We start from the raw sequence: 13931 nt of genomic DNA on the forward strand, positions 1-13931 counted from the left end.
CAACCCTTTTTTCATTGATCTGTAGCTTGGGTGATGCCCTGTCTCTAACCTTTCCTGTCTTGATGCGGTTGCTAGAAAGGCTGTCACAGAGCAACTCTATCTTGACACAGCATTCTTGTGTTTCTCCCCCTCTCCCAGGATAAGCATGGCAAACAGGCTGTCACTCTCTTGGTGGATTAGCAGCTCCTTGCAGTGACCAAAGAAAGGTCAAAACCCCACACAGATTCTTTGATCTATCAGCAGCTTTTATCCATTCGATCAAGAAACATCATTGACCTGTTTGTAAATACTGACTGGCTATGGGCTCAACAGCTCTTTTGGAATTTGGGCAGGAGGATGAGTGAGATTCACCAGGATTATGCTGGTTTGTTGTCGACTCACCTTCTACTATCCTGTTGCTTTCTTAGGTCTACATTTGTGGGAGGGCTGTTGTGGGCTGTGCAGCTGTATGTGCACAGATCGATAACTTATGGATCTGCATCTGCACTTAAGCAGATGTACGCATCATCCCTCTGACATGGGTACTGTCACAGTCACACCTGCCTATGAGATGTTTGATTTGGATTGCAACTTCTCCAAAACCACAGCTGGTCCAGCCCCAGCTCATGACTCAGCAGCATCAGTTGTGAGGAATGTGGTCTCCACAGCCTTCGCTGCTTCCAAATCAATTTCAAGTGCATGTCACACTCTGTCAGCTACATACAATTTTCTCTGATTTTTTTTTTTTTTTTTCATTTCTGGCTGCTGAGTACCACCAGACCATGACCAATAGGGTACGTGGAAATCTTGTATTCACTGATGAATGCTTGGATTACCATTCCCAAAACAGAGGTGATGGCGAGGATCTGTGCCTTTCTTGACAGCTACACCGGGGAAAATTTGGTATCTTGTCTTAAAATGTTGCTTAAGATAGGTTCGTGCTGGACGTTGTGTGGAAGCAGCCAAGGTGCAGGCATATGTTGCCTTCTGCTGACTTGGCTGTGGCGTCTGTAGCCACAGCCAGCAAAGAGGAGCGAGCTACTGGGAACAGTAACATCTCAAACTGCAGCAGAAAGATTGGCCAGACCTCTCATGTCAGCACTTTGATTCCCTTGGTGCTCGTTGAAGAACTAGAAGTTAACTGAGGGTGGTGGCAGAAAATAGGTTTGCCTGCCTTGAAAACGCTAAAGCCAAAACTGAAAAGCAGAGGTGGATCTGAAGGCAGTTATCTCTCTTGGAACTTCTATGGGGATTAAAACATGCATCATCCTTGTAGCACGTAGGGAATTTTATAATCACAGCTAGTATTTTGCTGCAGGGTCCTCTGTGGGGCTAGGAATTAATTTCCCACCTTTTTCTAGGGATTTGAGGCCTGAGTTAATGCTGCTGCCAGCCATAAAAGAGAATTTGTAGCGAAAACAGGTATTTGCTGGACCTCAGAAGTGAGTCAGTTGCCTGGGATGGGTGAAGGAGTACCATCATCCCTCTGGAAGTCAAAAAGGGGAAACAGGCACAAAGAGAAATGCCACAAGATTTACGTGGCTGTTCCACTTCTGAGTCAGCAGGGAGAGATACTACAGGGCTTTGCAAAGCGTAAGACAAACTGCTGTGCAAAGCAGTGGCTGCAAAATTAAAATACAGAATATTTCATTACCTGCAGTGCGGTGCCTCCTTTCTCCCCCCACATCTCTACTTGTTACAGAATGAAATCTCTTTGTTAATGAAAATATACCCCGTTCTGAGTAAAAGCCAACATCACTGAAATATTTTTGGAAGGGGTTAAAGTGGGAACTTTGCACAGCGGCCCAGTTCTCCCCAGCAAATCTGCCAGCATTTAAAAGATATAAGTAGGGACATTTGGGGAGGAAAGAAAATTGAAGTTCCTTTGAAATGTGCTTGGCCAAAGGAATCATTTGAAGAGAGGGAGTGGAAAAACAAATGGAAAATGTTTTCTTTGACAGGAAGAAAAAAAAGAAGTGGCAAAATGTCCTTCCCAAATAGGGATACTTGGCTGGTGTGTACTTTACGCAGCCCTGGGTCAGACCTTACAAACAATGACTAAATTAGGTTCAGTTACTTTGATGTGAAAAGCATGGAAGTACCAATAATTAAGCTGCATCAGATGTAGGAAATGACTGATGTGTCTGCCATGCTTGTGATAGCTGAGTTCACTGCGCTGCCATTCAACTGACCCCCCCCCCCGTTTTTTTTCTATATGTAAGCAAAGGGAATTTTCTTCCAACAAAATCCAGTTGGTTTTGCACCTTTGTTTTGTTCCCTAAAATGCTAATCCCCTGAAGGTATAGAACCTATTTGAAAGAGCAAATCAAAGCTCACGTAATTTAGTGTTATATTATTTGTTGATGTATGGTTTGATTTAGTGGCTACTTATTATATCAGGTTACCATATAATTATCTTAATTATTGACTCCAGAAGTAAGTAGAGGGATTATGAGAGAGGCAAGAAGACCCAGTGGATAGCGCATGGCTCAGGGAATCAAACACATCGTGGTGTGGTCTTGGATTCACTGCTTACTCACTCGACCTGGACTCTTTTCTCAGCCATGAGAGGCAGAGAGAGCAGGGATGGGGCTGAAGTGGGGACTCAGGATTTGTGGAGATGCAGGAGAAAAAGCAGAGGGGAGAAAGGAATGAATACACACACACCACAGCATGCATTTGCATTAAAGCCCGTGGTGCCTGTGCTGCCATGGAGAATGACAGGGTGGCCATGAAGACCTGAACACTGAGTCTGATCGTGCTTCATCTTGAGCCTCTGCTACCCATCTCCTGTGTGAGCATGGGCATGGCAAGCAGCCCCTGAACTTCATGTCCCCTTCTGCAAAACAAGAATGATAAAATCACCCTCCTGACTTTGCTCTTATATAAATTACTGGAGCGCAGCTCCTAGCCCAGGCTGCAGCCGTGGTTCTCATGACATTGCTGCTATTTGTGTGTTTGAGTCTCTTTGTCTGATAACCATTGACTTAAGTCGAAGGTTTGAGTTAATAGGCACTGCCGCAACATGAAAAACAGCATTGAAAAGCTGTCAGGGCAGTCTGTACTTCCTGTATTGATAATATTTGGCATACACTGACAAAATACTTCATGTATTGACAAGATGAGTGGCATCTGTGAGAAGAGCAGACACTGGTTCTGCTCAGCATGTGCAAATTATTTTTTTCTCTGTTTTTGCTTTCGCTCTCCTGAGCTGAAGAAAAAAACACGAGGATAATAGAATGTATCTATTTCCTTCCTAGAAAAGATCAGTTAATGTGAAATGGTGCATGGTGGCTTAGTTCTGAATAAGTGGGATACCCTAATCCAGCAAGGTATCCTCGCTCTATTGTACGCCTTTTCTGCGTACCATCTGGAGTTGCTCTCTGCTTAGTATTTGCAGTATGTACCATATGTTTTTGCATGAAAATTCAATAAAAAATGCATTATACATGAAAAGTGCTGTAGTAAATAAAGGAAGGATGGAATCCAGTCCCCTTTGTGAACGGCAGGGGCCCCAAATCTTCATAAAAGGTTTAGTCTAGTCTGACGTCTGTGCTTTTCTCCAATTTACTCCGTGTCAGTCTTGAGGAGATGCTCTAATTTAAAACAAAACTCTGCTCTCCTGATGTTATCAGATGTGCTTTGGCTGCCCTCTGCTGAGAACACTGAATAATGACAGGGAAAACATTTTTTTTTTTTTCTCGGGAAGGTAACAGGGAGAAATTATCTAATCTACATGTCAGTGTGCTGAGTTGTGTCTCTGCAGTTGGTCATCATCCCCGATTTGCTGTCTCTTGCTGCCTGTCAAAGGGCAAAGCCTTCAGAGCTGCACTGTAATGTGGGTTGCAGTGCTGGCTATGTGTTTTCATGCACTGGGAAGTTCTGTTGGCTTATGAGAATGTGGGCTCTGGCGTTTCCCACCATGCAAAATTAAGGCATGGGCATGCAAAGAAATGGATTTCACACCTGCTCAGTGTCCCAGTGCCATCTCCCAGCCCTTCACAAACCATTCAGGGCTCTGGCATTTTGGGAAAGGGCAAAGCGTTGGCTCCATTATCAACAAGAAATAACTGATGTGTTGTTTCTTAGGAAGAAAGTGCTTTGCCACACTCCTGGTCTTGGAAGGGAATGAAGGTCTAGTGCGGATCTCAGTGCATGAATAAAACAATACGACTGCTGGAGCTATTATTGCTTTCCACAATGCCCTATTTTAAATCTTGCTAGCAAGTTGATTTATTATTATATCTTCAGCTGAGCTGCACACTGAAGTGTTTTGATGATGAAAGAAATGTTATACACACATTTAATTACTGCCCACATTTTTGTATAATTTTATCATTTACTCTTTTAGATGAGACTTCGAGTTCTTCTACAGAAAAAATGCCCAATGAAAAATAGATTATTTAAAAGCTAATCTGGGATGAGTTTGTCACGCCAGCTTGAGAAAATACAATTTGTTCCTTTCTTCCTGCTTTTTCAGGTGGTTACCGACTATCAAAATGTACAGGAGCTCCCTTACCTGGACATGGTGATTGCAGAGACATTGCGCATGTTTCCACCTGCATTCAGGTACCTTTTTTCCCCCCCCACTTCTGATTCTGCAGGGAGATTCCAAGCTATATAAAATGGAAATCTACTCTTGGAAGACCGATGTGCTCTTGGTCTCTGTGCCAACACCAATACTGCTTGTGCATTTGGAAGATATAATGCAGCCTATTGAAGGAAAACTGGCTCAGCCTCATATTTCTAAAGCAGCTTTTTTTGCAACAAATTGGCCAAGATTAAGATTGCTCTCTTGCCATTCTTCATATCCCATAAGATTAGAGGATGGAGCATTTCTGCAGCAGAACTGGCCTGAGAAAGCCAGATGGTGCTGCTTTGGTACGTTTCATGGGCAGGGAGCAAAGAATGACCCTGGATGAGTGACCTTTTAGTTACTAAGTCTTTGGAAGGTTTGCACCTCCAGAAAACTGGACTCTATTTGACATGTGTTTTGCTTGCACCCTCCCTGTTTTGCACTAGCACTGTGCTATAATAATATCACTAAGCAAATGGCTACATCCATTACATTTGTGTCATTTCTTCCCAACCCGCCCACAAATAATTTTACTCAGTGAACTGAAAACGAAAGGGGGAAATAAATCACAAAATAAATTACAAAGCTGTTTGATTGTTGAATTTCCAAGTTATCGCAGGCGTGAATGTTAAGAGCAGAACATTTCAAAGCAGGCAGCCTGTTGTGCTGCTTATTGTTAAGCTGGGAGGAAATTTCAGCTGACTGGAAAAGAGCCAAAGCTGAGCTTACTATGACAGCCTTTGGAAAACTTGCCTCACGGTTGCAATCACCTTAAAATTAAATAAGCTTAAAATCACATTCCTTTTATACATTCCCAAAGATTACAGTGCAAGGTTTTTCCATGGGCATCTGCGGGATTGCTTGAAGAGTAAATGTCAAAGATACTTGCTCATGGATGAGATAACTGAGCTTTACTGTGTTTTACATGGTATACAAGTGGAAATTGTTTCAACAGTTAAAAGCATCAGGGATCCTTGGGCTTCAGCTGAACCACAGGGAAACAATCAAAGTTTGTCCAATAGGAAACAAAATGAGAATGGAGCAAAGTTGTTCTGAAGTTTCCACTGGCGTTATCAGTTGTGTTTATTGATCTGGCTTTTACTCTGATAGATGAGCAGTGGATAGGACAGCCCTGTGCCTTGGAAAGATGTTAATTGCCAATGACAAGGATAATACAGCATTCCGGAGAATATCCAATAGCAGCCAAGCATTCTATAAAATGAGGTCCTTTTAAAAACATTAATTTACCAGCTGGAGAACTTTTCTTCCACAAAACTCACATTTCCACTGTCAACAAATTCTTGTGAGGATGAGAGGGATGGCTTGTCAACGTGTTTCTTAACGTGTCAGTGTTTTGTTCCAGGTTTGGAATCTCTGCTATTTATTTGTCTGTGAGAAGGAGAGAAACTGAGTGACAGTGAGGAAAGAATGTATCTCTGTAATAGCACTTGACTGACAGCTCTGAAACTGAAATCTTCATTCAACTGCTTTGGCTCAGTGTGGGGAGCAGCAGTAGGAGCCTCAGTGCTCCCAGCTGTTGCTGGGCTGGAATCTGCAGCAACCCTCCAAGCTCCAAAAGATCCAGATTGGGATCTGTCCCTGCACACGTGCACACTCACCCAGCATTCCTGGAAGGTTTGCAGACCCAAACTCAACCTGGGCAGGCTGCTTGTCTCAGCTACTTTGTCACAGTGAAGTTCCTAAGGACAGTCCCACTCCTTGCAGGCCACAGCAGGTTGGGAGCAAGCTGGAGAGCTGTGCTGCTGACTTGCCTGTCCTCGATGAGTGCATGTGAACTGCTGCTTCTCAAAGGCTTGTGAATTGATTGCATTTCTGTAACAGCAGCAGAGCACTTAGCCCTACCATTAAAACCAACCCTTGCTAGGAGTCAGGTATTGCCCTAAAGTGGGGGCTGCTGAATAAACTAAAAAAAAAACACAAAACCCTTTAGTTGATATAACTTTTCCTGAAGGCAGAACAGTATTCTCATTCTACCTGTTATTAGAGAAGACTGACACATTTCATCTGCAGCTTTCATATCAGAATGAGTCTGAAGCTGGCTTTAGCAACACCTTTGCAGTTCAGCAGCTTAGCACTTCTGCAGATCATAAGCAACAGGAACTGTGAAAAGGGCAAAAGTTAGCCAGCTGGTCTGGGGCTGTGTGCTTCTAGGTAGGTGGAGACGAATGTAACCTGAGAAGACAATAGCATCAGCTAACATTGCTTTATTTATATACTGGGAAAGGGTTGCCCGCTAAATTGTGGGATCAATAAATGACTTTTATGGTTCCCTCCTGCTGTGTTTTTACCTGTATTAATCATCTGGGAAACATGACACTTGCTGTTGCAGGTTCACTCGGGAAGCAGCTAAGGACTGTGTGGTGCTGGGACAGCGTATTCCTGCAGGGGCTGTCATTGAAACTGCAGTTGGACACCTCCACCACAACCCAGAGTTCTGGCCGGAGCCAGAGAAATTCATTCCTGAGAGGTATGTTGTGTATGCTTTCCATTCTTAAGCTGGAGTCCTTACTAGGACAAGTTTAGACCAAACACCTGCTTTTAATGATGCTGGAATGCATTTGGGGTGGGGTGAGCGCAGGGCTTCAGCTTGTCCAATGGGGACATCAGGTACTGCTCCTGCTTCTTCACAGCTGCAGCTTCCTGTAATTCAACTGGAACAGTGTTTTGTTAAGCATATTACAGTTTAATTTAGATCCTAAAACATATTATTTCTATCAGATTAGACAACTGGTGATAGCAGTGCTTCCTGGAGATGATGCAAAGTCTGGTCAACAGCTGAAACAGGCTTCAGGTTTTCAGATGTTTCCAAATCAGTTGCTTCAAATACTGTCACTTCTGGGCATGGAAATTCTGCAGTAAGGCAGTATGTTCACTGGCACAGAACTGCACAGGAGTCTCATCCAGCTCATGGCTTATTTGGAGCAGTCTTTCCACTGGAGATCTTGTAATGGTTTGGGAATGCTGTGAGTGGGGAATCTATCCCATCTCCTACTGGGAATATTCTCTTTGTCCATAAGCTGGCTTCTCAACTGTGCTTACATGGAACATTTATTATGTTCAGCTACAAGGACTGCTGACAAGTTGTCTTCTTGTACCCTGCAGCTGCTGCGCTGAGCTTACAGGGAGGGCCCACAGAGCTTTAGCTTTGAGGTGCTGTGTGGAAGCACAATTTTGTTTTGTGCACAGCTTTATTTTAAGCTGTTTTGTGGGCAGCTATATTTTAAGCTACTGCGATGTTGAAAAGTCTACTAAGAAAGAAAGTGTATGCTCTGCAAATAAGGGTGTGATGCAGGCAGCCTTTGCTAGCTGGTCAACATGTGTGTTCTAGGTGGGTTTGCCCAATGGATTTCTTCTGGAGTAAATCTTGACATACGCTGTACCAAGCACCTGAGGTCATGAAGAAGAGCAATGCAAGAATAAGAGAAGCCCAGAGCTCTTGTTAGGCAAGAATCTTAGCAATAACTGGAAGTCTGGAGTGGGTTTTCTGTGGGTTTATTTTTTTAACATTTATCTAGAAATGTTATCGCTGTTCACCACCTTAATGGTGATATAAAAGTGCATAATGGGGTCAAATGGATAGTGAGGACTGAAGACCCCTTGACTCAGTATGCAAGTCAGCAGTGCTTAGAACATGAGGTATCACAGAATCACAGAATCACAGAATTACCCGGGTTGGAAGGGACCTCAAGGATCATGTAGTTCCAACCCCCTGCCTGGCAGGGCCACCAAACATACACATTTACTAGATCAGGTTGCCCAGGGCCCTGTCCAACCTGGTCTTGAACACCTCCAAGGACGGGGCATCCACAACCTCACTGGGCAGCCTGTTCCAGGACCTAACCACCCTTCTAGTAAAGAACTTTCCCCTAACATCCAACCTAAATCTTCCCTCCTTCAACTTAAAACCATTTCCCCTAGTCCTGCTATTATCAGCCCTTTAGAAGAGTTTACTCCCCTCCTGGGAGTAAGTTCCCTTCAGGTACTGAAAGGCTGCAATGAGGTCACCCCGCAACCTTCTGAGGTCACCCCGCAACCTTCAGGTATGGTCCTCCCTTATCAAATTGGGGGATCTATGTACTTTCTGTATCTCAATCTTATTTAGGGTATCTAAGCATGGGGATGGAGCTAACAGAAGTGTGCAGTGTGATTTGTTTTCCAAACCTCCAAATAGCATGTATTACTTTTCATCTCCAAATCCTGCAAGTTTGTTGGACCATAGTCTGAAGTTCTTGCAAACTGTATGTAAGTGAGCGAGAGATTTTCAAGGAATCCCCTGTAGATGAAAACCAGAACTTTAATTGGCAAGCTGTACTGGAAATGCTAAGTCACAGCTTGAAGCAGTGATTGAGCACCTGGTGGGAAGGCAGGGCCAACCCAGAGTAGTTCAGGTGCATGCAATGTACCTGAGCAGCCAAAAGGGGTAGAGCCAGGATCCATCCCTTCCCAGAACTCATTTAAGGATTGGTAGTGGAAGTGAGTATATCGTGCTGGAGATCCCTGCTTATCTGAGGCCTTAGAAAGGTAAGCAGATTCTTACCTTTGTTTCTGTGCCCGCAGCTGTTGCATTTGAGCAAATCCTCACTTGCTGCAGCTTGGGACCTTGCCACTCTGCTTTTATTGTTGCGCTGTGTTACAGCATGCAGAACTAGTAAAGTAGTTCTCTATGACCAGCACAGCTCTGAATGCTCTATGACCTGAGGGGACTATGTAGATTTCTGGGATAGTTCCACCTCTGTGTCTAATATACAGCCAACTTTATAGACAATGACAGAGTGTAGCACTGACCGCATAGCTGTCTTGTTTCTTTGTGAGGAAAAAAGAAAGAAAAGCCTTGTTTCTAATGAATTGGTCAAGTATTTTTGAGCTAGGTAGTTGATGCAGACCTGTGTATAGACTGCCATGTTAACATTTGCTCTGGTAAATAAATGGGGACATTTCTATTGTGAAAACAGAAGGGTCTGCAATGTCAGTGTTTTCTAGTTGGGAAGCTAGTCTCTTCAGGCTAAGAGCAGAAGGAAGGGCTGCACTGAATTGTAACAACCATCTTCTGATGCCTGTCCGATCCTATAAGATGATTTCATCACACCTTGCAAGAGAAATTAGGAAGGCTAAAAGCAGTTTTTGTTCATTTGTTTCTGCAGTGCACAGCAATGAAGCACTATTGCTAGTTCTAGTTAGTTTATATTCCAGTCTGTTTCCTCTAAGCTATAATCTCTCCCTCATACATGCACAGGTCTACACATGTAGCATGTCATTCTTCTGAACTGAATAAAAAATGGTCATTGAATAAAGCAATTAATTAAAAACAGATTGCTAGTTGTACTTTTGTCTGTCTGCTTCTGTCACCAGCTGGCAATGTCTGATGTCTGCAAGTCAACTAACAGTTGACTTAGGGGCATAATCTGATAATAGTCCCTTTCCACTGTCCAGTGGAATAGAAGTAACTTTTGAAATGTGAATAAAATAATATGGAACAAGGAACAAAAAGAATTCATTGAACTGGTTGCTATCTCTTTGCCTTCTAGGTTTACAGAGGAGGCCAAGAAGGAGCGACATCCCTTTGCATATCTGCCCTTTGGAGCAGGTCCCCGTGGCTGTATTGGTAGGAAGATGGGTTTGCTGGAGACCAAGATGACTCTGCTGAGGATTCTGCAGATGTTTCGATTTAAGATTTGCCCAGAAACGGAGGTTTGTACATGAAGAAGCTTAAAGGCCACACGTATCAACCTCAGTGGGTTGTCAGTTTATCCTAGACAGGATGACTAACTTACTTGCCTTTGTGAATTTCTCTTCATTACAGAAAACTGACAGAACCACTTCAGTATTAAGTAGGAAGAGACCCTGACTGCATGTTTTAGTCAAAATATGATTTAACCCTTACAGTTTTTATAATAAAACAGTTACACACCTTTGCCTTGATGGAGAGCAGTGTATCAACACTGCAGTCAAAAAACATTGTTTTATCCAGAGAATAGGTGTATCTCTTTCCTCTTAGGATCTCAACACTTTATTATATGCCTGCTGCTGTGCATATTGCACCTGTCACTTACTCAGCAGATCTACAATATACTTACCTGGGCAACGACTGCCTCAGCCTTTGGCTATAAATTCTATTTAATATACTACCACAGCTGACTGTAAAACAAGCACTTTACTGCTTCCACAGTAATCCTGGTATGAATTGGTCCCTGAGCAAAAACATTTGTCAGAATGTGGGATGGTTACGTATACATAAACGAGTACATGCAATCATACTTAAGTTGTTCTTTTGTTTTTCAGATTCCTTTGCAGCTGAAATCGAAAGCCACACTTGGACCAAAAAATGGAGTCTACATTATCCTAGAGTCTCGCTAAAAGAGAACATACATTCTGTAACCTCCTGGAATGGGATCTCATTTAATGACTTACTGAATATTAGTATTTTTCAAGTACCCCAAGACAGGTAGGAACCCAAGTCTCACTGAAGGTCAACAGATGCTGCCTAATTTCCACCCAGTGGGAGAGTTTCAAGCCACTTTTTTAAATGAGATGCGGGCTTCACAGTCACTTGGTGGTTTTCAAATTGCTGTGAATAATATCTGTAAAGAAGCACATGACTTTTGCTGGCTTTTCTAATTATACTTCCTTTTACTCATCTATAAGAAGGTTTTCTCCACACTCTAGTTCAATGGATGGAGCAGGTGTTAAGTGTACACTAGATTTACGATAGGTTTTAATTACCATTCATTAGCTAACACATTCTGTCAATGCACTTATAAAACCCTGCTTTAGAAAAAGCCCAAGAGACACCACAGTTATAGCAGAAGAGTTGGAATCCAGCGCATTGGTTTTTATCCTGAATTTTGCTTGAAATCAAAGCTGAATCTCCTGCACAATATTTAACCTCTCCTTGTCCCTGCAAAGTAGAAAAGGTGTCTCCTTCATGCTTAGGAAGTGTTTTGAAATACACTTAGAATAACAATTTGCACTTGGCTTATTACATCAGTGTGCTTGAAGTGGAATGAAGAGTTCCCCCATTTGCCTGTTAGATTCCAGTAAGTAAGACTGAAGAAGTGAGGTGACAACTATTTTGTTAGTTAAGAACCGCTGTTGGAAAGGTTGACAATAATATGACATGAGTTTAAAGGAAGCAAGAGGATTGGAGAAGCTTTAATGATAATCAGATGTTATATAATATCTGCTTCACTGCTCTGAGGCCTATTCTTTCCAAGCATTACAGTTGATACCTTTATCTTGTTGACTTGATGGTTCTGCATGCACTAAAGCCATTAGCCAGGGAGTGGGATCCAAGATCATCCATCCCAGCAGTTCTCTTGGCTCCTTATGTGACCCTGCAGCAAATCGTGTCCCAAGTGCCTGATGATGTTGTGTGCTAAGTACAGCATTTCTCTTGGTTGGGATGCATGGAGAAGCGTCGTGGCAGCAGTGGGAAGAGACTGACTGCTCAGCTTCCCTGCAGGGATTGCTGGAAGGAGCCATCTGTTTGCTGATCCCTAGCTGTAGATTCTCTCCAGCAAGCACCTTTTGCTGCCTTCTTCCCACATGCTGCCTTCACACTGAGCAAATTGCTATGTCTCATTCCTGGAAGACTTTGTCTTTTTTCCTTTATGAGCTTTCTTTTTTTTAAATCAGATCTGTACAGGGAACAGTGAAGTGCTGTCCTGGCAATTGTGGGATTGTTCCTATTTATGTGGAATATCTCTGGTAGGCTGACCAGAAATGTCCTATTACAGACTATGGATTACCGATGGAGTAACTGTTATTCGAAAAGCAGCAGAGTGTATATGTCTTAACTTCTACAAGTTATCCAACACCTTTTCCTCTTGAAAGCAGCGCACTGATAGCTGATTTCCTGTGCAGCTTATAGGAACAAGTGGCAGAAGGTTGGATGGTCCTTGCCTAGAAACTTCCCAGCTACCTAAATGAGCAGAGGGCTCATTTCACAGTCTAAAGAAGTTGGCCATTTTGGACTTCCTTGGCTCCTCGGTGTTTGTTATTTTTTATTGTTTCTTCCTTATGTAAATTAGCAGGTCTTTGTGCACTTTGTTTTTGAATACTTACTCCCATGTAAATGAAGGTTGTGTCTTGCTTCAGCGTGCTTTTGTACGGTATGTTGTTGTTTGAGCACTGCTCATCTATCCTGCTTATCAGAATCCTGTTTATATCCTTGGTATTTATCATCTGAGAGCTCCACTCATGTGTAGGGCAGCTAAACAGCTCACATTGCTGTGGCTAAACAGAGCACTGTCATCGTGAATGTCATGTTAACTGCTGGGAGAAAAACAGTACTGCAGTGGCTGCAACTGTGCATCACATTTTACAGGCTTGGAAATTGCACCGAGTCTTTCCCTGTTGCTTCTAAATTGAACAGACAGTACACAACTAAAGTCAGCTGAGTTGATACAGCCACCAGACGCTGCACAGCCTTCCATTGTACCAGGATGCTTAATGATGCTGGCCCTGTCCTGGGCTCAGAAATGTGCTGCTGGAGGAGCAGTGCTGCTCTGGTCTGTGGGAGCACCCACTCAGTGAGATGTGAGACTGCCAGCAGCTCTCCGAAAGAGAAACAGGTAACAGCACAGTAACCGCAGGAATAAGGAAGATGATGTAAAATAATTTTCTCTCCTCAGTACCTGTAAGTGTGTTGTCTTGTATTGCTGAGCTCTGGGCACGTTTAAAACTGGGCATGTCTGCTTGCCAATAAGCTAGTTGTCATTCTCTGAGAGGTCATAGGAAGGAAAGGCTGCTTGGTAAAGGAAAGCATCTATTAAAACCATCTTCTAGGACTCTGCAACGATTACTGAAATTGGTCAGTATAAAATAGTATTTATAATGACTGCTGCAATGATAGAAAACCTTTACAGTTTTGTACTTCCATTAGGTTTTACACTTCAGTATCCTTGGAGTCAGGCATTAGAAATTATTATGCTGGGCTAATTGCAAATGTGAATGCTCTGTTCTATTTGGCATTAAACAACAGAATTTTCTCTGTATGTGATACTCTCTTAAATGACCAACTGCTCATTTTCTTCTATTAAACGATGATTTCATCTTAAATACTGCTTCACCTTCTCCTGTGCTTTTACAATAGTAAATATGCTGAAAGCATCTATAGTTGACTCAGGAACTGTTGATTTCATTGCTCTGTTCCCACTGGCTCTGCTCTCCAGCCAGCAATCAGCTGCTGTTTGCTCCCTGCACTGCTGGGTGCAGGGCAGGATACAGGATTCCCTCCACGGCCAGGACTAGATGAGAAGTGCAAAGGTGCTAGTTAGGAGCCAGCTGGATGCAGCCTGCAAAGCCTACACCTGACTCTAGGTGAGCTCTGTAAGAGGCAGGGTGGGTTGGCTTTGAG

At 43.0% G+C, this 13931-nt stretch overlaps 1 protein-coding gene across 6 annotated transcripts in view; it reads left to right on the plus strand.

Annotated features, from left to right (window-relative positions):
- Positions 1–13633, plus strand: part of TBXAS1 (thromboxane A synthase 1) — a 238587-nt gene extending 224954 nt beyond the window's left edge. For all 6 annotated transcript variants that reach the window (XM_032445779.2, XM_015867313.3, XM_015867342.3 and 3 more), the window contains 4 exons: positions 4460–4548; positions 6906–7043; positions 10102–10264; positions 10856–13633. In XM_032445779.2, the coding sequence (XP_032301670.2) occupies positions 4460–4548; positions 6906–7043; positions 10102–10264; positions 10856–10930 (465 nt within the window). In that variant the 3' untranslated portion in view covers positions 10931–13633. The remainder of the gene's footprint in view (positions 1–4459; positions 4549–6905; positions 7044–10101; positions 10265–10855) is intronic.
- Positions 13634–13931: the final 298 nt, after the last annotated feature.

This window comes from Coturnix japonica, chromosome 1, assembly GCF_054131305.1.
Source record: "Coturnix japonica strain WE chromosome 1, WE-NBRP24, whole genome shotgun sequence".
Taxonomy (NCBI): domain Eukaryota; kingdom Metazoa; phylum Chordata; class Aves; order Galliformes; family Phasianidae; genus Coturnix; species Coturnix japonica.